General features: G+C 65.6%; 2 protein-coding genes across 2 annotated transcripts in view; one reads left to right on the forward strand and one right to left on the reverse strand.

Moving 5' to 3' along the window:
- The window catches only part of GNAZ (G protein subunit alpha z), a 33,594-nt gene extending 16,076 nt beyond the window's left edge, over positions 1 to 17,518 (forward strand). The window contains exon 3 of the mRNA XM_079762930.1: positions 15,806 to 17,518. Coding sequence (XP_079619056.1) covers positions 15,806 to 16,150 — 345 coding nt within the window. The 3' untranslated portion in view covers positions 16,151 to 17,518. The remainder of the gene's footprint in view (positions 1 to 15,805) is intronic.
- The window catches only part of RSPH14 (radial spoke head 14 homolog), a gene marked incomplete at its 3' end in the record, with an annotated part of 55,623 nt that overhangs the window by 24,818 nt on the left and 6,257 nt on the right, over positions 1 to 24,548 (reverse strand). The window lies entirely within an intron of this gene.

Consider the following 24,548-nt stretch of genomic DNA (forward strand, 5'->3'; position numbering starts at 1 on the left):
CAGGACCCCGGCGGAGGGTGCCTGGCCCGCAGCCGGCCCGTGTTTCGTGGAGGGATTTGGCTTTCATCTCTGCTCTCTGTCAGCCAGGAGGCGGCCCACGTGTCCTCAAACACGGGCCCAGGGCCAGGCCTTCTGCCCGAGGCCCTCCTGGCCCCCACCAGCCCATCCTCGCTCCCCTCTGCCTCTCTCTGCTTTGGCCTGTGTGCGCTCCACTCTCCCCGTGCTCTGCTCTCTCCCCCTTAAGCACCTGCCCCTGCCCCCCAGTCTCCTCCCAGGTGTCACCTCCTTGGGAGGCCTCTCCTGACCTCAGCTGGTGCCTGCGCGCCCCCACATTGCGGGCACTCTTACAGGGCGGGCACAGCTCCTGTGCCAGCGAGTGGCTGCCCAGCCAGGCTGAGCGGACAGCCAGGAGGACAGGCAGCCCCCCGGGGCCTCGTATCTCTGGCTTCTCCTGCCCTGTCCCTGCGGGAAGCCACAGTGGGAGCCCCGGGCGAGAACACAGGCTGCTGGCCTGGACGCGGGGTTCTGTGCGCCGTGTGGCCTCCTGGAGGTAGCTGGGCTCCAGGGCCGTTCAGGGCACTTTCCGAAGGGAGGGGCTGGCAGCCAGGCCGCGCCCCGCCCCCGCTACCACCCTGGCCTCGCAGGCAGGCGGCAGGCCCGGGAGGTGGCTGTTCACCAGAAAAGGAAATTCTTGAGAAACTCAAGCAAGCGAGGCTGGAAATTCACTGGATTCCAACTGGTCCTGACCTTCCATGCTCCACCAGCAATATCTCAGGACGGAAAACAAACAGGCTCCGAGAAAGACAATGCCTCCCGGTTCCTCGCCGCAGCCTCCGAGGTGGGCTGGTCGCCCGGAGCCCGAGCGGGCGAGGAGAGCCTGCCTCTCCCAGGGCTGCAGACAGAGCGGTCCCCGCCGCCGCCACGCCTCTGCTGCCCCCCTGCCCCCTCCGCCCGCCTCGGCCCTGCCGGCTCCTTCTCCCCTTGGCGGCCCGCACCGTTCCCCCTGGGCCCTGGCACAGGCGAGGCAGCCGACAACAGGCCCGGAGCTCCAGCTCCACCCCCACTCGGCTCCGGGGCCTGCTTCCCCTGGCAGAGCCCTCCCCCAGCCCCGCACAGGAGCCTCAGCCCCCTACCCGCCCGCTGGCATTTGCGTCAGCATGTTGCCAAGGGTAACGGCGGGATCTCTGGGCTCTTGGGCACGGAGGGCTGCTGCGAGCGCAGGGCAACACCTGGGCAGGGGGAGGCGGATTCCAGAGCATTCTCGGACCAGGGCATCGAGCCATGCCCGGCCTTGACGGTGACCCAGCTCCCGTCCCACAGATCGCATGGGCCCTCATCCCCCAGGCGCCCAGGGCCCCCGTCAGCGGGCCTCACTGTTCCTATGGGGCTTCCCTAGACAGCGTGGGAGGCCGGAGCACAGCCCGCAGATGCGTCACCTGATTGATCATGTGGGCAGCAGCCGTGCCTGCTGTCCCTGTCACGGGTGGGGCGGCAGGTGGGGGCACCCAGGCCTGCAGCTGGTGGCGGCCGTGGGAAAGCCCGGCCGCCCGGCCCCAACCTGCCCTCGGGGGGAGCCACGCCCAGGCTGCTCGGCCTCCTGCTCTGCCTGCCCCCTGGCCCCTTCCAGGAGTGGAGACACATTTGCAGGCTCAGCCGCGGCCCCACTCGTGCAGAGACCACCCACCCACCGTGGCAGCCAGGGCCCTGTGCTGTCTGCCACAGGCCCCTCACCCGGCCTGCGGCGTCACGGGCTCTGCCCCCTCCTCAGTGCCCTGCTGGGCCTCTCAGGGAAAAGCGGGTGCTTGCTGCCCAACCTCGGCCCCTGCAGATGTGCTAATGGACTGTGGGGCACTTCATAGTGGAGGGAACCCTCAGAGGAGACCGATTAGAAGGCCTGCCTGTAAGGGTCAGTGTGTTCCCAGGTGAACACAGCAGCTTGCTCACTGTCTATTCCTAGCAAAGGGTCGCTGTTCCCAGCCCTGTGGCAGCCTGCTGAGTGCCTGCTGTATACCTGCTGTGCGCATGTTGTATATCTGCTGTGTGCCTGCTGTATACCTGCTGTGCACATGTTGTGTATTTGCTGTGTGCCTGCTGTATACCTCCTGTGCACCTGCTGTGCGCCTGCTGTGTGCCTGCTGTGGACCTACTGTATACCTCCTGTGCGCCTGCTGTGTGCCTGCTGTGGACCTGCTGTATACCTCCTGTGCACCTGCTGTGCACCTGCTATGTGCCTGCTGTGCATCTGCTATATAACCGTTGTGTGTCTGCTGTGTGCCTGCTGTGCGCCTGCTGTATAACTGCTGTGTACCTGCTATGCACCTGCTATATAACTGTTGTTGTGTGCCTGCTGTATACCCCTGTGCACCTGCTGTGCGCCTGCTATGCGCCTGCTGTATAACTGTTGTGTGCCTGTGTGTGCCTGCTTTGGACCTGCTGTACACCTGCTGTGCGCCTGCTGTGCGCCTGCTGTATAACTGCTGTGTACCTGCTATGCACCTGCTATATAACTGTTGTTGTGTGCCTGCTGTATACCCCTATGCACCTGCTATGCGCCTGCTGTATAACTGTTGTGTGCCTGCTTTGGACCTGCTGTACACCTGCTGTGCGCCTGCTATGCGCCTGCTGTATACCTGCTGTGCGCCTGGTGTGGGGCCTGACGCTAAGCTGCTAACGGACTGTGGTAGGGGGCACTCTCACCCAGGGCAGTCACAGTGTCACTTCTACAAACCCTCGTGCTGCCTGGTGACACCTGCCCTCCTTCAGGACCAGCAGGGAGTGGTTCCCAGAGGTATCCCCACCTTGACTGGGGCCACAGGTGGTCTGTGCCACAGCGAGGCCCCCCGTGGGAGGCCTGGTGTCCCCACCGCTTACCCTGCAGGTAGCTGCTTGACATGTCAAGGAGGGTCCCTTGGGGGACAGGTGGGACATAGGACATTCCCTCTAGGGGGTTAAGTTCTGCGAGTGGCGGTTACTACACAGCCAGACTGTAGGCTGGGGGTCTCCTCTCCCAGCCCCACACAGGTGACAGCCACCTGTCCTCCCGCCTTGAGCGGTGCGGGCACAGGCCTGGCACACGTGGCGCTCAGGAACCTGTGGGCTGGGGGCAGGCAGGCTTGGGCAGAGCCTGAGTTCAGGGCCCTGGCTGCTGGGTGTGCAGGTGCTGGCACGCTCAGCCCTCCTGGGGGAGCCCCCGGGTGCCCGGGCCCAGCGGGAGCAGGCATGTGCAGTGCACCCTGGGAGGGGCCGCTCAGGGCTGTCCTGCAAACAGTCACCACTGTGCTTGGTCCTGCAGCCCGGAAAGGGAGCTTGTGTTTGTGCTTTAAAAATGGCGTGTCACCCGGCCGGCGTGGCACAAGGGATGGGCACCGACCGAGGAACCAGGAGGTCACGGTTCCATTCCCGGTCAGGGCACATGCCCGGGTATGGGCTCGATCCCTCGTGTGGGGCGTGCTGGAGGCAGCCGATCCATGACTCTCTCTCCCATGGATGTTTCTGTCGCCCTCTCTGAGGACACAGATCCAGGAACCCTCCCTGGGACTTGGGACAGTGCCAGAGGGAGGTGCCACTGACCTGCCGGGCCGCCAGTCTTCCCCCAGGCCGGGCTTCCCTGAGCACTCCCTCCGGTCTCCTGCTGTGCCGGGACCACATGCACCTTGTCTGGAACCTCACAAATGATGGTGACCCTGGGACAGCGATCTCCTGGACCAGAGCCGGGAGGTGGGCGCAGCCATAGAGGGGCCTGGGCTCCCTTGGCGTGGACAGCCCCAGGCACAGGTCGGAGAGGCGAGGCAGAGGCAGCGAGAAAGTCAGGCCCTTGGCAGGTGTGAGCAGGTGCAGGCGGCACAGGGCTCAGCTGGTCGCGTGCTCCCCAGCCGGGGACTCCTGGGAGCTCGGACCAGCTCTTTCTCTCTGTGGCCATGACGCAGCCCAAGCATTGGAGGGGACGGCCAGCTGCTGGGGGGACGGCCAGCTGCTAGGGGGACGGCCAGCTGCTAGGGGATGGCCAGCTGTTAGGGGACGGCCAGCTGCTGGGGGGACGGCCAGCTGCTGGGGGGACGGCCAGCTGTTCGGGGACGGCCAGCTGCTGGGGGGACGGCCAGCTGTTAGGGGGACGGCCAGCTGCTAGGGGACGGCCAGCTGCTAGGGGACGGCCAGCTGCTGGGGGGACGGCCAGCTGCTGGGGGGACGGCCAGCTGTTAGGGGACGGCCAGCTGCTAGGGGACGGCCAGCTGTTAGGGGGACGGCCAGCTGCTAGGGGACGGCCAGCTGCTGGGGGGACGGCCAGCTGCTGGGGGGACGGCCAGCTCCCACAGCTGGGTCGCGGGGCGCTGCCAGCACTTAGGAACAGCCCCCGCCTTTGTGCGGGCTCCGCAGCCCTGGCCTCCTCCAAGGTCCTTGGCCCTGTTGCCGGCCCTCGAGCGGCGAAGGTCCTCTGGCTGTCACCTCGGTGGGCCTGGGTCCGAGCCCGCGGCCCCCGTGACTCGGTGAATGGCTGGCAGTGATGGGTGCCTCTCCCCAGGCCCCGGGCCTCGCGTCGTTTGAGCGGGCGCCCCTCCAGCCCGTGGTGGGCCTGGGCGGGGTGGCGGGAGGGGACCCAGGCCCCACAGCACAGCCTGGCGCCTATTTTGGGCCCGAGCACTTGGCAGCTGACATTTCAGCTTCTTGGACGGAGAAGCCTTCCCTCTGCTCCCGGCGAGACTCAGCCGTCGGGGCCTCTGGAAACAGCGCTTCCTCCGTCCTCTCCCATCACACCGGCGGCTCCGCGGCTCCATTCCTGTCCGCCTAGTCCCCCCACCCCCCGCCCCACCCCTGCAGGTCCTGCGTCAGCGAAGGGAAGGGGTGGGCAGGCCCTTCTGCTCCATGTCCCCCCCTCGGCCCCGCTCCACACGCCTGGTGGGGCCTTTCCATTCGTCCCGTCTCCTCCTCGTGGGCCAGCTCTGCCGCTGAGCACATCAGCCGCCCTCCCTCCGTGGTGGCCGGGCGCACCCCCTAGTGGTGGCCGGGCGCACCCCCTCGTGGTGGCCATTGCTGCGCCTCTTCCTCCATGGCAGCTTTGCCCTGTGCCTGGCGGGGTCTGCAGGGGGTGCCCTGGGTGCTCCTCGGGTCTCTGAGGCGGTGGCCCTCCCTAAACAGGAAGCCGACCTGCTGGGCTCCAGTGGGGGCCTGGCCCCAGTGCTGACCGGCCCGTGTGGGGAGAGCGGGCCCAGGCGCAGAGGAGGCTAAGCCCGGGCTAACGGGCCCGCGGGAGGGCAGAGCTGGGTGGCACTGGCTCAGTGTCGGTGTCCAATCTTCGGGAACCTGTGGGCCATTCGACAGCGAGTTGGTAGCTTCCAGTCCACGCGGTGAGAGGGATTGCAGCAGGGAGCTCGGCAGCTGCTTCCAGTCCGCCGCCCGGTGGGCTGTTAAACATTCACCCGCGACCACATCCGGCGACTCTGACCCCCGCCAGGGGCCTGCCGGCCGGCTCAGTCATCCGTGAGTTACAGGATGTACTGTCCGTCCCCGAAGAGCCGGGCGGGGCCCCGTGTGTCAGCTCCTCCGGGACGTGACGCCTCCGCGATGCCCGCTCTAGCCCGTGACCACGTGTTCCTTCTGTTCACATCCATCCCGTCCGAACGGTGACCAGCCAGCGTGGCTCCCTGCTCCTCCGCCCCCACCCCCTTCCCGCTCTCCCAGGCGGGTTACAGCACCCTGCGGCTCTCCCGGGCGGGTTACAGCACCCTGCGGCTCTCCCGGGCGGGTTACAGCACCCTGCGGCTCTCCCGGGCGGGTTACAGCACCCTGCGGCTCTCCCGGGCGGGTTACAGCACCCTGCGGCTCTCCCGGGCGGGTTATAGCACCCTGCGGCTCTCCCGGGCGGGTTACAGCACCCTGCGGCTCTCCCGGGCGGGTTACAGCACCCTGCGGCTCTCCCGGGCGGGTTACAGCATCCTGCGCAGAGGGGCTCGGAGCCGGGAGGATCTGCCTTCTCCTCGTGAATCGCCGTCTGGGCAGAGACGCGTGTCCCTTCCTCCCTCGGGTCAGGTGGGGACAGCGTGGCTGGGGCTGGCCTCAGGGCCCCCCGAGGAGCAGCTGTGGGTGCAGAACAGCCAGGAACCCTCCTCTGCCCAGAGACGAACTTGCAGGAGAGAAGGGGGCCCAGACCTCAGGGGCGGGGCTTGGGCAGACGGGGTGAGGGTGGGGTGGCAATGTGGGCTTGATCTGCACCTCGTAGAATCCAGCCTGGGCTGTGGGCACCGGGGGGCGGGGGGCACAGCCAGCAGAGGCAGGACCTGGGGGCTGCTTGGGGGCCATGGAGAGCTCGGGCCCCAGGCACCGCATCCAACCCCAGCCATGGGGGGGGGCAGGGGGGGAGCTGGGGTGCGCCGGGGCGCTACAGCCCGCACCTCGGTCGCCTCCCCGCTCTGCCACGCGATCCGCTCTCACAGTGCCGCTCGGAGCAGCAGAACCCCTCGGTTCTGGGCTTACGGGGCTCCAGGACATCCCGGCCTGCGCCCTGCTTCTGTCCCTGGGAGGCCTCTGCAGAGCCACGGGCAGCTGTCTGTCGCCTGCCCCATCCTGCACGGGCCCCTCCGGACATGGCACCACAGAGGCCAGAGCCCCCACTGAGTCAGGACGGGGTGGTGCTGGTCAGGCCTGACCTGCTCGCCTCTGACGCCCAGACCTCGTGGGCTGGCCTTGTCTAGCCCCCCGACCAGGGGACCTGGCATCGGCGTCTCAGAGCGAAGACGCGGGGCACTGCCAGGCCGGGCCTCCTGCGGGCTTCTCCTGGGGCATCCCCGGCCCGGCTGCAGTGGTGGGAGGGCTGCAAGGGCAGGTCTCCTCTGGACAGCAGGAGCCCTTGGGGACCGGGAGCCTGGCTGTCCCCGGGGCTCAGGGGTCAGACCGAGGCCACGACCCAGTGACTAGTGCAGCCTCCGGCGCCCCCTCCCCTCCGGCCTTGTCGCTGCTCCGCCCAACGCTCTGCCCGCAGGCACAGCCGCGAGGCTCGGCCCCTCACTCCCCTCCGCTCACAGCGCCGGCCTGTCCTTAGCAGCCTGGCCGCTGCCGGGGGCCCTGCCCACCTGTGGCTCAGCCTAGGGCCACCCTGAACTGCCCCCACACTCCCCCCACACTGCCTGCTGTAGAAGATGTGCGAGGGCCTGGGCGTGACGCAGGTGTAAGGAGAGGTTTGGGGACCCACCCGGGAGTCACTGACACCTGAGCCCACAACCAGGGGTCACCTTAGAGAAGACGAAGGCTCGGGGTGTCCCCCAGGTGAGCCCTGGGAGCGCCGTCAGCTGTGAGAGCCTCGCCCGGTGAGGGGGTGCCGACGACAAAACCGCCCGCCCGAGCCACACGGCGCTCAGGTGTTGGCTCACAGTGCTGCTCCCGCTCACACCGGTTTCTCAGCCCCCCGCAGGCTCAGCGCAGACGCCGTCCTGGGGCCGAGCCTTGATCCCTGTCCGGAGTCGGCCGGCCTGGGCCCAGGTCCGGGCAGTCCCTGTGGCTGAGGGCGGGGAGGGGCCGTGCTGGGCATCGGCCTCTGGGCTGCTGTCTGTGCGTCTCGGGGCCAGGTCAGCGGCTGGGGATGGAGAAGGTCCTCCCGGAGCAGCTGCTCAGGAACACAGGAGCCCTCGCCAGCGCTCCGATCTCTGGAACTCGCGCCAGCTCCTCCGAAGGGCCTGCCTGGTCCCTGCCGCCCCACCACGTCCCGGGCAGGATAAAGCCGCCAGCCACCGTGACGGGCACAGGCAGCGATGGCACGGGTTCGAAGCAGCCTGCCGGGCCGAGCCCTGAGTGGCGGTGCCGGGGCCCGCAGTTCCCTAACTCGCCCCGGTCAGTCGTGTGGCTGCGCGGCGCGTGCACGGCAGTGGGGACCCGGGACTTCGTACGGACGAGCCTCGCTCTGAACCCATCTTGTTGGCCACAGGCAGGGTGTCCACCTCTCACGTCCCTGCAGGAACGGGCCCCCCTTGGCCAGCGGTTCCACGGCCTTTGCTCCGAGGTGTGGCCCGGGCGGTGCCAGGAGGGTGCCTGCCGGCTGAGGCGGGTCAGACAGGCCTGAGACATGGCTCCAGGCGGCCTCTGGAGCGGACGGGAGGGGCTTCCTCGCTCCGGGGTCCGCCCAGCGAGAGGGCGGCCTTCGAGCCCAGGCCAGGCCTGCCCGCTGGCGGCTCCCAGTCCACGGGCCCTGCCCCCGGCTGCTCGCAGTTTCCCACCCGGGACGGCCGCAGGGGTGCCTGGCTCCCGCCAGCAGGTGTCCCAGGAAACAACAGGAAGCAGTTCTGGTTTCACTGGAGCAACAAGGAGCTGGGAAAGGCATGCTTCCTGCGGGCCGCAGCCAGGCCCTCCCTCTCGGTCCCTGGGCGTGAAGTGGGGGAGCAGGACCCGGGTGCCCCAGGCCCGTTCAGAGCAAACGCGCCCCGTGTCGGCCTGGGAACTGCTGTCCCAGAAGTGGGAGTCTTTGAACCTGAGTCCCCCCAGTCACAGGACGCCTCCCATCCAGGGCCCACGCCCCCGGGCTGTGGCCAGCAGGTCTGCAGGCCATTGGTTCTGAGGGCCCGTGAGCAGAAAGAGAACCGGGATGTGTGTGTTTGGGGCGCTGGGCCTGCGCTGGGAGGAGCAGCACCGATAAGCGTGGTGGCCGCCAGGGTCCTGGCTGGCCTGCTCCGTCTCCCCAGGGACAGCGCCCCCGATGGGCAAGGTCCCGCGTGGGGACAGGCAGGTGCTCTGGGGCAGGGCCACCTCCAGCTCGCGCTGGGGCCCTGGGCGGGGCACGGCCTGGCTTTGGCTCCAGGGCTGTGGTGTGGCCACCTGTGCCCGGCCCCGAGTGGTGGGCGCAGTCCACCCGCCAGGCTGGCAGGGGCTGAGGCTGGGAAAGCCTGTCTGTTGCGTGCGGTTGGCCACGGAGTAAGTGAAAGGGTGGGAGCCGGACTGACCACACGCACTGTGGCCGTGGGCGTGGCAGGGCCCAGGCCTCGGTGGGAGGTGAGGGCGGCAGGAGGGAGGCTGGGCCCAGGCGCTGCACGGGCTCTTAGACACACTGCCCAGGGGCTCAGCAGGTGCGCTGTCCCCGCCCGGGGCTGAGGAGCGGGAGGCTGCTGCCCTTTCATTACTTAGGGTCACTCCCGCCCCCCACACTGTCCAGTGGGGACCCGGGCCCAGCAAACAGGCCAGCCGAGGGGGCACAGAGGCGAGCGCCGGCTGAGCAGCTCCGAGCGCAGGAAGCGCGCTGCTCCCGGCAGCTCAGGACAGGACAGGACAGGTGTCGGGCCATTAGGGCGGGCGGGCAGCGGCGTTATCTTGTGTAAACAGCCGGCGGTGTGACGCGAGGGCCGCTCGCTGTGTGACTGCGAGGCGGGCAGTGGCCCCTGGACCAGAGAGCGGGATGGGGGGGGCGGCGGGCGGGGGACGGGGCGGGCGGGCAGCGGCTGGCTTCTGGGCTCCTCGGCACCGCCCCGCCCCACAGAAGCCCCATCTGTCGCTGGCCCGAGGCCGCAGGCCGCTCTGAAATGGGCCCCGGGGCGCAGGGGCTGGGAGAAGAGACGGGAGGAGGAGCGGCCCTTCTCCCCGCCGCTCTCACCCCCGGGGAGGGGGACGCCCGGGAAGACCCGAGGCCCCGGAGTGGAGGCGGGAGGTGTGCGCACCCTGGCTGCTAATCTTCCTGTGCCGCTCGCTAATCTCCCTCCTCACACGTCCGTGGCCTCGGGGCTGCGTGTCTGCAGTGGCAGCTGGGGGAGCGGGAGGGGCGGGGTGGCAGGTCCCCCCGCAGGAGCACACGGGGAGTCAGGCCCTGGGACCTCTGCACACAGAGCCCCCGGGGGTTGGCCACGAGGGGCTCAGCTAGGAAAGTGACCCCGAGGCCTCACCCACCGACACAGGCTCACACAGCCTGTCACTGCGAAGCCGCAGCCCTGCTCATCTAACGCCTTCTCGGGCCGTTTGGCCAGATCGATCGGCTGAATGGCGGCGCTGCAGGGAGAAGGGACGCAGCCACAGGCCGCGAGAGGCCGGGACGGTACCCGCCCCCCCCCCCCCCCCCCCGCTGTCCTCCCGGTCCCCGCCGAACGCGAGGCATGGGAAGGGGAGAGGGGAGACCACTCCCCACCCTCCCTCCTGACCCTCCGTGGCCCAGGCCCGCCCAGGGCAGGGCATTCGGGCACACGCACGCCGCCTCTCACCCGGCCCCCGCACAGCGCTGCCGCTCCAAGTACACACGGCGGGCACCATCTGGCCCGCCCGCCCTGGCCCAGGCTGGGCAGACCGCCCTGCTGGGCGCCTGCCACGGACAGCACCGCACTCGGGCAGACCGGGAGCCATAGCGCGGCTGCCGTGGTGCTCCCAGCCGCGCAGCCCATCAGCAGAACGGGTTATAGCGACCGTGACGGCCTCTGGGTCAGAAGGGACAGCATGGCCCCGCGGGGGAGGAGGGGGGGAGCCAGGCGGAGGGTGTTTGACCATCCACTCGTGATGGAAGCCGCTGGAGAGCCGGCCCAGGGAGCCAAGTGACCTGGTTGGCTGTGGTGGTGGCGGGAGCCCCAGAGCAGGAGCTGAAGGAAGTGGCAGGGGGAGGAGAGGCCTGCACAGATCTGAAGGGACAGCCGTGTTCTCCCCCCCCCCCCCCCAGTCAGCTCATTGATCAGCACCCGCCCTCCAGCCGCCCGCCCTCTGCACTGGGCAGTGCTGGCAGCTGGCACATGTGACCCTCCTCAGGGGACGCGGTCCCTCTGAGTCAGGCTGCTCTCTGCTCTGTCCCACTCGCTGGGAGCTGCAGGTGTGGCCAAGAGTGACCCCCGGGGTCCAGAGCCCAGGTGCTGGGGACAGCCAGGCGGTGGGGCTGAGCGTGCACCTCAGCTCTGGGCTCAGACGAGGTGCGCACTGGGTGGGGCACGAGGCCTCCAGCCCCGTTACTACGTGGGGGTTTTTTTGTTTGTTTTTTTAATATATGTTTGTTGATTTCAGAGAGGAAGAGAGAGAGAAACATCAGTGATGAGAGAGAATCATGGATCGGCTGCCTCCTGCACGCCCCACTCTGGGGATTGAACCCACAACCCAGGCCTGTGCCCTTGACCGGAATGGAACCGTGACCTCCTGGTTCATGGGGAGTGAGTTTGATTGACCCTGGGCCTGGGCACCTGTGGGGAGAGGGCCCCCCAGGCAGCACCCCACCCTGAGCCCATTGCCCACAAGGCAGCGGGTGGAAGCTCCGCCCCTCTGCACTGTCCCGGCGGACTGGCCCCAGGAGCCGTCAATCAGGGGCTCGTCGATTCCTTAGCCTCATGAACCCCGCCCTCCAGCCCAGCACCGCAGCACAGGGTGTGCAGGAAGGGGAGGTGGGAGTGCTAACCAGGAGTGACCCGGGTCGCCCACCTCTGTCCCCAGACCCCCCGTTTCCTGAGGCCAGTGGCAGTGGGGGAATGACAGGAGAAGCACAGGCTGAGGGGCCTGGGCAGGCGAGGGGAGCCCTTGAGTCAGTTTCTGCGTCTGTAAAATGGGGACATGGGTGGAGCCCACGACAGCGCCTCTCCTGGCACTGGGAGCCCCTGGGAGCCACTTTCAGCTGCACAGAGCGGGCATGGGGTCAGCACCGCAGCCCCCACGGGAGGGGCGAGGGCAGTGCCGTCAGGGCGGCTGTTGAGGCTTCTACCCCGCAGAGTGACATGGGCGAGACAGCGCCCTCTTCCCGCCTCCGTCCACCAGGAGGCCCTCCCCAGCCGGGCAGGTCACTAAAAGGACCTTCGCGCTGCCTGTCTCTCGGGGAGCACCCAGCGGCCTCTCCTACCCGCACCCCAACAAGTGACAGACAGCTGTGGAGGGAGGGACACCTGCCGGGCTCAGGAACCCGCTGCATCCTCCCGCCATCAGTCTGCTGGTGTGCTGGGCTCGGAGGATGGAGGCTTCCTCCCGGTTGTCATGGAAACGGCAGCAAGTCTACTGCGTGTCTGGGTACTACGCTCAGGCTCGGCGCAGGGAGGGGAGCGGCCGCCCTGGGTGGCAGCTGCTGTCACACTCTCAGCAGCTCAGCAACGGAAAGGCCCCGGGGCGGCCGTGCTCCGAGCCCCTCTGCTCTGTGGGTGGCTGACCACGGCCACACGTGCCCTCTTGTCCACCGGGCTTCTGTGATTCCACCCGGTGCTACCGGCCCTGCCCTCCAGCGAGGGGACGCGCTTCCCGGGCGGGTGGGGGAGGAGCGGCAGATCCTACAGGCGACACGCTGGAGCTGGAGCTGCCTGGGGAGGCCGAGCTCCGAGCTCCGAGCGAGCGGTCCCTGCAGGCGCGAGAGATGACTCAGGCTCCCAGCCGCCCCCTCTCCCTGGCCGGCCTCTGCGGGGAAGCAGCGTCCATGCCGCTGGCTGCTCGTGTTCGTCTGTCTGTCTGTCTGCCCATCTCTGTCGCCTCTCGGCCCCATGGGCATTGGAAGCTCCTTGAGGACAGGGGAGACCCAAGCAGAGGGGCAGCCAGGCCGGCAGCACGGGGCGGCCAGGGAACCTCGGGCCTCGCGGCAGGACCAGCTGCTGCCCCGTCTGTGTGTGGCGTGGGGGGCCCAGAGGAGGGGAGGCGGCTGTCAGAGAGGCTCCTTAGAAACGGTGGGCGTCGAGGGTGAATGTCGGGGAAGCCGCAGGACAGGACGGTGGGAGCCTGGGCAGTGCCCGCCACCACGGACGCCGGACTGCGCCAGGTCCCTGGGAGTCGTGGTTCAGGAGAGGAAGTGGCAGACGGGAGGGGGGGGGGGTTGCAGTTTGGGGGTAGACTGAGGTCTGGTGCTGGGCTTCTGCACACACACAGGGCAGACAGGCGTCTCCGCCCCCACCCGCCCTAACCACGGCCCTAACCTGGTCCCTAACAGTCCCACGTCCCCTGGGGGCGTCCAAACCCAAGTTCTGTTGTTTCCGACCGGAGGCCTGCGCCCGGGGCAGCAGAGGCCACAGGAAGTCGTGGCTGCGGGGCCCAGGGTCGCATCCTCCGGCGGTCTCACCTCAGCGGGACCCCTGCCCCCGGCGCAAGCCAGGGTCTTGCTCCTCCAGCTCCCCTGGGACACGGGGACCCCGAAGGGGAAATGAGCCCCAGAGGAACGGGACCCTCGGTGGGCTGGCTGCCTGGGGAAGCACAGGGCTGTGAGCCGCGGCCTGGACACAGCCTGGCCTCTCCCCCTCGGGGCCCGGGACCCCCTAGTGCAGCCTCCGCCTGCCCCTGTGGCCACCCAGCAGGCCCCGAGCACCCCAGGCCTCTCTCCCTGGACGGCTGGCCCCGCTTTAGGGACAGCGTGAGCTGTTTCCTGAGTGCCGGCGCCATGCTTGACGTGCGCTTGCTCTGGTGGCACCACCCGTCACACGGTCCCCGGCTGCATGTCCAACGCCCCGCCCCTGCCACGCCCCTGCCAGGACGTCGGCGCGGGTCTGACAGTGGGGCGCACTTGCCCTCTCACCCGCTAGAGAAGTTGGGGGTGCGCAGGCCTCAGGCTGGTCCACCAGGCCCCCAGCAGAGGGCTCGGGGCCTCACCTGCCCCTGCCGGTGACCGAGGCCGGGCACCAGACTGTGGACTAGGCTGGCCACGCGCTGTCCGCGACCCTGTGCCCCTTAAGCCACCTCTGCCCCACCCAGCGGGCACTGCCAGGCGGCCTCCATGCCAGGCCCCGCGCTTGGCGCCCTTGGAGCCTGGCACCCTGTTGCCCGGACAGGCCTGGTGGCCCAGCTGCCGGGTGGCAGCCACGGGGCTGGCTCCGTCCCCGGTGAATGGAGCTCATTCATGCCACGGCCCCGCCCCCAGCCCCACCTCCCCGGGGACCGCACTGGGCTTCGGGCCTTCCCCTCGCCCGTCCCAGAGCTGAGGAAACTGAGTCCTCCGCCTGCCCCGCCCCTCCCCGCCGGCTCCCCTGCCGCCCAGGCCTCCCGACAGGCGGCGCGTTGTTTCTATTAACGAATGTGCGGACGAGCCCCGGCCCATCTCCCGGGGGGCAGGCCCGGAGAGAGCTGGTGCACCGGAGCCGCGGGGGCACAGGCATCTCCAGCGGGTCCGTGTCCGCGAGAAGCGCCCCGACCTCCGCTGCATTGGCAGCGGGACAGGGAAACGCGGCGGGGGGCGGGGGGGCTGCTGGCTGGAAGAGGAGGCGCGGTTGGTGCAATCTCGGGCTCCCTGCTGAGCCCTGGGAGGTCCTGCGTGTGGAGGACCCCCCCCCCCCCGCCCCTCTTCCCAAACTCCACGCTCAGCTCCTGAACAGAGCGGGCTGGGCACCTGAGCCGCCAGGTGACCCAGCAGGGCTCAGGGAGGTCCCATGCCAGGACCCTGACCGTGCCCTGTCCCCTCTGCCTGGCCCCCACTCTGGGCTTGCAAACCCACCATTGAACCCCAGCTCCTTCCCCAGCCACTGGCCTGCTGGGTCCCACCTGCTAGTGGCCAGACCCCCTCTCAGCCCTCGGAGAGCCCTGCCTGGTAACTGGGCTCTGTCCCCTGCCGACTGGGACCTGTCACTGCCGCTCAGGGGGTGTGACCTCCAGTCTTTGCTCAACGGATTCATGCATGTGCGCCAGTGGCTGCGTGTACTGGTCCCCATGCAGAACCGCGCAGCCCGATTATGACATCACTCCCGTGAGAAATGACAGCGCCGTTAGTCTGTGATTGGCTTCCAGGAACCCACTAAAGCTGAGTGCTCCCAGCGGCGGGACGGTTCCAGCCGCCACTCCGCTCTCGCTCGGGCCCTGCTGGGAATGGGGCGCTGCTTTCCGCTCATCTCTGCAGAAGGGCCCCCGACCTGAGCCGCTGGCTTTCCAGGGCTGGTTCTAACGAAGACGCAGCCCGCGTTGCTTTTGCAGAACATGATCCGCCGGGCGGGCGGCGCGCCGGCTCTCGGGGCAGCTCCTCTGTTGTCGGGGTAACGGCCGGCCGTGCCTCTGAGCATCCTCCCCCACTCAGCCTGGCCCCTCTCAGCACTGACGCTGCCCGCCCTGCACCTCAGACAACTCAGGGTCCGAGGCAGAGCAGGGTTTCCGTGGGAGCCTCCCAGGCACCCCCACCCTGGGGTGACCCCCTGGGCCCGACAGCACCGCCCGTCCACCCCGAAGTGCAGCCAGCCTGGAGCTCTGGGCTGTGGGACTCGGAGCCGTTTCCTGCCTCTCTAAGCCTCAGTTTCTTCATCTGTGCGATGGGGCTAGGAAGGTGAGGATCAGGCAAGCAGCGCCGTGTCTGCACGGCCAGTGCGGCGGCGGTTTCGTGGTTACCACGTCGGTGGTATAATCTGGTCAGATAAGTCCGTAAACCCGAAGCCCCGTCCACCAGGCTGCAGCCCCAGAGCCACATGTCGTCACCACTGGGCCCGGAGGAGGCGCCAACAGGGAAGGAGCCTCTTACCAACCCGTGCCAGGCTCGGGGCGTGGGGGGCGGGGGTGCAGCCACTTCAGGGCGGCAGGACCCGTGGGAGACGCTGAAGACAGCGCACCCGGCAGTGGGAACACCCAACAGAAGATGCTTTTTTTAAAATCCTCACTAGAGGATGTTTTTCAATTAATTTCTAGAGAAAGTGGGAGAGAGAGGGAGAGGCAGAGAGAAACATCGATGTGAGAGAGAGACATCGATGGGTTGCCTCCTGCACGCACCCGACCAGGGTCCAGGCCCGGGAGGAGCCTGCAACCAAGGTACGTGCCCTTGACCGGAATCGAACCCGGAACCCTCTGGTCCGCAGGCTGACGCTCTATCCACTGAGCAACACCGGCCAGGGCCAGAAGGGTGCTTTTGTGGGGGCCAGGCCCAGGCTGGGAGGCTCGGCCGTGGGGGGTCTGGGGTCCTTCCTCGCAGCCCCCAGTTAACGCCGCGTGTCCCTCCCCGCAGAGCCGGATGGCGGAGAGCCTGCGCCTCTTCGACTCCATCTGCAACAACAACTGGTTCATCAACACGTCGCTCATCCTCTTCCTGAACAAGAAGGACCTGCTGGCCGAGAAGATCCGGCGCATCCCGCTGTCCGTCTGCTTCCCCGAGTACAAGGGCCAGAACACCTACGAGGAGGCGGCCGTCTACATCCAGCGGCAGTTCGAGGACCTGAACCGCAACAAGGAGACCAAGGAGATCTACTCCCACTTCACCTGCGCCACCGACACCAGTAACATCCAGTTCGTCTTCGACGCCGTGACCGACGTCATCATCCAGAACAACCTCAAGTACATCGGCCTCTGCTGAGGGGCCGGCCAGCCGTCTGCCCGCGACGGAACCCGGGGGCCGCCCCAGCCCCGCTCGTGCTGGGGAGACCCCGCCCAGGGCCAGAAAACGGGGCCTGGAGAACGCCCCCCCCCCCGCCCCTCCGCCTCCTTGGCCCCCACATTTCCACAAACATAACCATATTCGGATAGGTTGCTAGGTAGGTAGACACACGCACGCACACACAGTCTGGAGACAGCGGCGCGCCCCAAAGCGTCGGGGTCTCTTGGAGATTTGAGGCGCTGTCACCACGTTCCCCAAGGCCCTTCCCCCTCCCCGAGTTGGCCCCACTCTGCATGGGGTCCCCCCGCCCCGTGGGACTGCGGGGGGAGGCCTTGGGGCCACCTGGAGGCCAGCTGTACCCTAGAACGGGGACCTTGTCGCTGACCAGGAGGGAGGACCAGGGAGGGTCCGAGCTCCTCCCGCTGGACACGCCCACCCCGGCCACCGGGGACCACGCTCTGCGCCCGGAGCCGGGTGCGAGGCCAGACGCAGCGCTGACCAGACCTCGCGCCACTCGCAGCTCTTTCTAAACCGCTTCGACGCGTCAGCGACAACACGAGGGGCGCCACCTGTCCCGGCGAGGCCAGCTGGGTTCCGGCTTTCCCGCTGCTCGTCCGGTGTTTTCTAGACCTGGGATTTCTTCTCTGACACCTTTTTTTTTTTTTTTTGCCAAACCTCGTGGTGTTTCGCAGGAAAAAACAGACCATTTCAAATGCAGTCGCGTATTCTTTTTTTAAAACGCGGATTTTCGGAACCTGTTTTTTTCAGGTGGTCCTTTTCGTGTCTGGCTTGCTGAGTGTCACAGTTGTCATCCGGACCGTCCCCTGCTCCTGTTCCTGGTGCGGTTTCTGCTTCGTTTTTGTTTCAGAAAATTCAATGTGACGTGTTTAAAGGAGGCTCTTCCCCTCGGGGCGAAGGAACACAGCTAACTGTCCGGTGGTTCGAGGGGGTTCCCTGGCTTTGCGAGGAGGGGACGGGGAGGCGGGAGACGGGCCCTGGCCGCCACCGCCGAGGCTGAGAGCCGCTCTGCCTCCTGTGAAGGCTCAGCCGGCCTGGGAGCCTGAGGGAGGCCCTGCCGGGACCCCAGCCCCCGCCCTGGCCCAGGGCCCGTGGCACCTGCCGCCGTGGGAGGACCTTGGCCGAGGATCGCGTGTAAATACGAACCCCCTGCCACCGAGAGGGAAGGCGCCCCGAGACCTTGCCAAAGCTCCTCTCCGCCTCCGTTCGGTACCGTGTGCCCGAGGTCGGCGCCGAAGCACAGCCGAGGACTTGGAGAGACGCACAGAGGGACGCGGGGCCGGTGTGGTGTGGAAGTCAAAGATTGTCTACTTTCAGAAAATAAAATGTCCCGAACGAGCCAGCCGAGCCGGGTGCTGCGTGTGCAGGGCTGAGGGCTGGGCGCGTCCACCCTGAGGTTCCTCTCCCCTCCGCCCCCCCAGGCCCCCCACTCACCCCCCCCACTCCCATACACACACGTGGGTAACTCCTCTCGAAATGCACGTCAAGAACAAACACCCTCAGAGAGGAAAGAGCCTGCCGGCGTGGGGAGCCTGCCCGGCCGGCGTGGCTCCGTGGTTGAGCATTGACCCAGGAACCAGGAGGTCATGGTTCGATCCCCGGTCAGGGCACCTGCCGGGTTGCGGGCTGCGGGCTCGATCCCCAGCAGGGGGCATGCAGGAGACAGCCGATCCGTGATTTTCATCATTAATGTTTCCATCCCTCCCTCTCCCTTCCTCTCTCTGGAATTAAAGAAAAACTTACCTTCTGAAAAGTGAGGAACCCTGCCAGGCCCATGTGTCCCGAGGCGCTGTGGTCTGGGGTGATGATGGCTCCGCCCTCCCACTGTCCCCAAGACCCACCAGGGCTGCACTGGCACCCAGGCCCCTCCCACCCTAAAGACACCCCCGCCAGGGTCAGAGTTGTCCCCGCAGAGGTGCCCGGAGGCGGTCCCGCAGGGCGTGGCACCAGCCGGAGGCGCCCCCGGCCCACCATCGCTGACTCGGGTTAGAGCATCCCCGTGCGGGGGAAGCACCGATCGGAAGTCACGGGTGTTTGTTCACCCGGCACCGGCTCCTCCCAGATCCCGTTAACACTCACGGCGGAGCTCGTCTGCTGTGGCCCGTTTTATAGGTGAAAGGGTCGAGGTCAAGGTCGGGGAGTGGTGCAGACGCCTTTCCCGGGCGGAGCAGAGGGCACGTGCCTCCCGAGGCCTGCCTCCTCGCCTGCCTCTGCCCCTGGTCACTGCCGGGACGGAAGGATCAGGAGCCCACGGGGCGCACAGAGCCACCCTCGTCGCCTCCTCGAATGCAGCACCCACACCCACACCGAGCCCTGGGTGAGGGGCCGCCGACAGGCGTGTACACGCAGACACTCAGCACCTAGTCACCCAGGAACCTGGCTCTCCCCGCCCAGCCCCGCCCCTCGCCCACGCGGGATCCCCTTCACGCCTTCCCACATCACCAAACAGCAAAACCCAAGGGGGCTCTTGTAGAAGTGACGTGGTTTAAATCATTGAGCCCGGCTGTGAGAGGACCAGTGAGCATCGCTAGCCTAAAAAGGCACGGCTGGAGGGGGCTGGGAGGTTCCGCTGCCCGTGAAGACGGTCAGGCTGACACGGCCCTGCTGCCCCCACCCCTGCCCCACGGCTTCAGCTCCCCCTGGACACAGCCCCCCGATTTCTCTCTCTAGTCCTGAGGGTGTATGACTCCAGGGATGTCCCCCAGCACTTCAAAACCACCAGGATCAAACCTGGGGCCAGAATCTCCCACTGTGCCCTGTCCCTCCCGGGCCTGGCCCTGGGAGAGGCCCCAGCACATCCCCACAGCCTCTCCCCCAAGGGAGGCGCGTCTGCCTCCACCCACAGCACCCCAAGCCCAGGCTGCACGCGGGGTCAGGTCCTTACAACACTGCGGGGAAAGCTGGGCCAGCAGCCCCAAGCCCCGCACAGGAGCGAGTGGGGGGGGGAGGGGTGCGGGGGCCGGATTCCCAGGCATGCCACCGTCAGAGAGAGGGCCCAAGGGGGCCTGGGCATGGCCAGTGGGTCTGGTAGGGAGACACTTCCAGGGACCCCCTGGCTGTTCAGCTGCACCCCAAAGTCCAGTTACCCAAGAGCCCCCAGTCTCAGCCCTGGAGCTGAACGCCCGGCCAGGAATGGAGACACGTGTCCTGCAGGCGGGCGCTCGGGAGCCTGGGCTGCCCCCCCCCCCCCCCTGGAGGCACTCCTCTGCCCTCCGGGCCCTCCTCTCCTGAAGGCCACCACCCCGGCCCAGGTCACAGCAGGGCCCGGCCGGGCTGTCACAGTCCTGGGGCGCCCCCTGCTGGTTGCTTTGGGAAAACAGCCAGTAAACCAGACTCCACCCCGCGCAAGGGCTCAGAGGAAAGACCTCCATCCCCCCCCCAGATACCCCAACACATTTGTCAAACACACGAAGGGGTGAGCGAGTGAAATGCAGCAAGAAAACAACTAACAAATGACCTTTAAAAACGTGGCCGCGGATGGGGCTTGTCAGAACCAGAGCCCCGACTCCTCGGTACCCCGGAGCGTGTAGATTCCAGAAAAGTTTGCAGGGAGGAGACGCGGGCCGGGGGGGCGGGGGGTGGCAGGGGGGCGGGACCATAGAGCTTTTGTCATTAGGACAGTGTTGGCCCGGCCAGGGCTAGATGAGACCTCAGCACCGAAATGAAAACCCATCCCAGGCACCTTCACAAGGTCAAGGTGAAAAACAAAGCTCTTAACACTTTGAAAAGGAGCTCTGGCAGGCAATCTTCAGGGGCTCTTCAACGGCACCAGGTTATCTTAAAGAGCGCACGCACACGCACACACACACACGCACATGCGCACACACACACACACACACACACGCGCGCGCGCGCGCGCGCACACACACACACACACACACGCACGCACACGGTGTACGAGACGGGCTCCGTTCAGATGAAAAGCTGCTGGACCCGTGAGCGAACAAGTCAACAGGGAGAAGCCCAGGAAACAGCACTTCCCACGTGTGCGACCCGCCGGGGTGGGGGGCCAGAGTCAATGCAGCCTCCCCTCCGATCGGTGAGGAGTGGGGTCGGGGGAGAAACAGCTCCACACACGGGCTCGGCTCCCAGGGGGCCCTGGGCGGGAGAGGAGACCCAGGCGGCGCCGGACAGAGGGACGATGCCGCTGCCCGCGGTCACGGGAGACAGCGAAGCCGCACACAGCGACCGGCTCCGCACGCCGCTGGCTCGCTGACGAGGATGCAGCACGTGCAACTTCGGGCCAAGCTGAAGGCTTGCGTTCTCTCTCTCTCTCTCTCTCTCTCTCTCTCTCTCTCTCTCTCTTGGTGAAAACAGACCTTTAACGAGGCCTTGCAAGACTGGGTGTCTGGCTGAGCAGGCACACCACCCCCCCACGCTCTCCTCCACCCGAGCGCCTCGGGCTCAGGAGCAGGAGCGGCGGCCCAGTGGCCGGGGGTGGGGTGGGGGGTGGGGGGGTGAGTGTGCTGCACGTGAGAATGCACCCGCGCTCCAGGGGGTGCGCCGCGGTTCTCATCACGAACTAGAGCCCATGACGCGACACGGGTCCATCTCAGAGTGACAGCATGGCATTGTTTTAATAGCAAAGGGAGATGGCCAGCAAGATCCGTTTACACGGAGTTGGGAAACGCAGGGGAAGATCTGTGTCTGTTCACATGGGTGGTAAGATATAGACGCGCGGTGGAGATACAGTCCCCAAACGATGGAAGGAGAACGGGGCGGGGGGATGAGGGGGGCTGAGCGGAGGAGGCTCGCAGGGGACTTGGATGGCGTGGGGGTTTTAAGCAGCCATCCAAGCACCTATGAAATATGGTGGAACGTTAAGATTCAGCAAAGCCGAGTGGTGGTACCTGACATCCATGACCATTGTGTCTCTGCTTCTCCGAATGCTTTAAAGCCGTGGTCGGCAAACTGCGGCTCGCGAGCCACATGCGGCTCTTTGGCCCCTGGAGTGTGGCTCTTCCACAAAACACCACGGCCTGGGCGAGTCTATTTTGAAGAAGTGGCGTTAGAAGAAGTTTAAGTTTAAAAATTTGGCTCTCAAAAGAAATTTCAATCGTTGTCCTGTTGGTATTTGGCTCTGTTGACGAATGAGTTTGCCGACCACTGCTTTAAAGGTTCCCACATGGGGAGCCCGGGGCTCAGCCCCAAGCACCGGCCTGTCATGGAGACACCCCAATATCTCGCTGCCTCTCCACCACGGCCACCCCGGAGAATCAGCCACGGCTCGTTTAAGAGAAGTGTGTGCAAGCCCCCCTCCCCGGAGCCCAGAGACGGTTCTGCCAGCGACGGACGAGGGGGGTCTTCTTATTTTCCTGGGAGGAGCCTGCAACCGAGGGACGTGCCCTTGACCGGACTCGAACCCAGGGCCCTTCAGTCCGGACGTGAAGCGGAACTGTTAAACCTGTGCGCTAGTCTGAGCGGAAGCGAGGCGCCGCCTGGCCTGGCCGGGAGGTGGGGGGGCTGCGGGCGCCGTCGGGCCTACCTGAGGGCACCTGGGCCAGGTGCTTGAAGGCCAGGTGCAGGTTCTCGCGGCAGGCCGGCTGCGGGTCGTTCAGCAGGAGGGACAGCACGGCGATGATGCCGTGCCTCAGGAAGCCGTCTCTGGAGGGGGGAGCTGGGCTTAGACGCGGCGAAGACCAGGCCCGGGGAGGCCCCGGGGAGCACCAGGCGTCCGCTGCCCACCCTCCTCGCCCCCCCCCCCCCCCGACCCTGAACCCGCGCAGGCGGCTGCAGGCCACACCCTCTGGCTTCCTGAGAGCAGACCAAGACCGGCCCGGGCCCGTTTGGTGCAGTGGATAGAGCATCGCCCCGCGGACTGAAGTGTCCCAAGTCCGATTCCGGTCAAGGGTATGTACCTCGGTTGCAGGCTCGATCCCCCGCCCCACCTCACCCCAGCCCCAGGCCGGGTGCATGCAGAAGGCAACCAATCAATGTGTCTCTCTCACCTCGATGTTTCTCTCTCTCTCTCTCTCCCTCTCCCTTCCACGCTCTCTAAAAATCAACAGGAAAATATCCTCGGGTGAGGATTAGCAACACACACACACACACACACAGTAAATAAATAAAAATTCCTTGTTTAAAAAAGAAAAAAAAGGCCCCCGGCCAGCAGTGGACCCTCCAGGCCCTGAGCAGCGTGGCCTGTGGGGTGGAGGGAAGAGCTAGGACTTGAACTCGGGTCTTTGTGGCCCGGAAGGTTCCCTGTGCTCCTCGGAGCCTCGGTCCCTCTGCAAATGGGGACAAGGCAGCAGAGCCCACAACCGGCCTCCCTTGACCTGCCGGCTGCCTGGCCCTCTGTCCACACCCAGCCCTGAGGCTCCAGCGCAGTGAGCCCCCTGCCGGCCTCCAGCCTATGGACGCCTGTCGTCCTCATTGTTACGATTCTGTATGTGAAGTAAATATTAGGTCAGCCCATTGGATGAGAGACAAGCGTTTGTTTGTTTTTTATTTCCTCATGAAAACCAAGTGGAATGCTTTGAGGAGGCTCAAAAGTGAGTCTCTCAAGCAGTGGTTCTCAACCTTCCTAATGCTGCGACCCTTTAATACAGTTCCTCATGTGGTGACCCCCAGCCATAAAATGATTTTCGTTGCTACTTCGTCACTGTAATTTTGCTACTGTTATGAATCGTAATGTAAATATCTGTGTTTTCCAATGGTCTTAGGCTCTACAGCAGCGGTTCTCAACCTGTGGGTCGCGAACCGATAGCAGGGTCACCTAAGGCCATCGGAAAACACAGATATTCACATTACAGTTATGAAGTAGCAACGAAAATAATTTTACGGTTGGGGGTCACCACCACACGAGGAACTGTATTAAAGGGTCGCGGCATTAGGAGGGTTGAGAACCACTGCGCTAAAGAAAGGTGAGATGATTATAAAAAGACCCTAGAAGGTTTTTGCATCCAGATCACCTCATTGATGTCTGAGTTCTTGCTCTTCTTGAAAGAAACCACGGCTGCCAATTAGACGAAGTGACAGGTGTGGTTTACGTCCCAAAGAGGAGGGGGAACGTGAATCTGTGGGCCCACCTCCAAGGAAAGGCCGGTGGCACGGGGGGTGGATGGATGCCTGACCCTTTGTGTTTGGGGTTAAAATGAACTCTTCAAAGGGAATATCCAAGTTCTCTGGTCCCTGGCCTTTTGTTTTTCCATTGGGGGGGGGGGGAGCCGACATGGGCTTCCGTGAACAGTGGCCCACCTGCCCACGTTGTGGGTCGCCATGATGGACAGCACCTCGGTGGTCTTGATCCGCACCATGTGGTTGGTGTCCCTCAGCAGGACTCGCAGGCTCGCCAGGCAGCCTGTGGGCAGAAGCACCTTTGAACATTCATCGGTCTCCAAGCTCAGCCCGCCCAGGAGCCACAGCTGAGCCCGCCCGGGCCGCAGCCATCGGCAGAGGCATCATGGCGCTTAGGAAGGAGGTCAGAGCCCCGCGGGGGGCCTGTGTGCTCCCGCCCGGGGACCATTTCATCTAGCCCCTCGTGAGTTTCCCTGCACACCGCTCGCCAGCACCTTCTTCTCTCGCAGTCACACCATGGGATTAAGAAAATGCATTTGGAGCCCTAGCCGGTGTGGCTCCGTGGATAGAGCGTCGGCCTGCGGACTGAAGGGTCCCAGGTTCAATCCAGTCAAGGGCATGTACCTTGGTTGTGGGCACATCCCCAGGGAGGGGGTGTGCAGGAGGCATTCAGATCGATGTTTCTCTCTCATCGATGTTTCTAACTCTCTATCCCTCTCCCTTCCTCTCTGTAAACAAAAAAACAAAAACAAAACAACAATAAAATATATTTTTATTTTTTAAAAAGAAAACGCATTTGGAGCCTGGATGGCATGGCTCAGTGGTTGAGCATCGACCCAGCAACCGGGAGGTCGCTGGTTCAATTCCCAGTCAGGGCACATGCCCAGGTTGCAGGCTCAATCCCTCATCATTGATGTTTCTATCTCTCTCTCCCTCTCCCTTCCTCGCTGAATTCAACAAATATATATATAATTATTATTATTTTATAAATCAGCCCTTCAGCTAAGGCGGGGGGGAGAAGTGGCAGTTCACTCATCATGTGCTGATCGGGGGAAAGGTGTGGCAGGCCAGTAAGATCACCTCAGCGTTTCTTTTGGTCGTTAGGAGAGTGGGTAACGGGGCAGGGGGTCCCAGATACCGTGTGGTTCCAATAGGGGGCGTGCCTATCTTTTGTGGATGAGACAGAGACACGGGGCTGTTGGGTGATGTGTGGCCACCTGGTCGGTCAAGCCATAGCAGAGAGGGCTGCTTTGTGGCTCTGGGTCGGCGGCTGGGAGTGTCCTCCAAGGACGGACTGACCAGCTGGGCGGGTCACCTCAACTCCTCCACCTCCACGACTCTG

This window comes from Cnephaeus nilssonii (genome assembly GCF_951640355.1).
Source record: "Cnephaeus nilssonii genome assembly, chromosome: 22".
NCBI lineage: Eukaryota > Metazoa > Chordata > Mammalia > Chiroptera > Vespertilionidae > Cnephaeus > Cnephaeus nilssonii.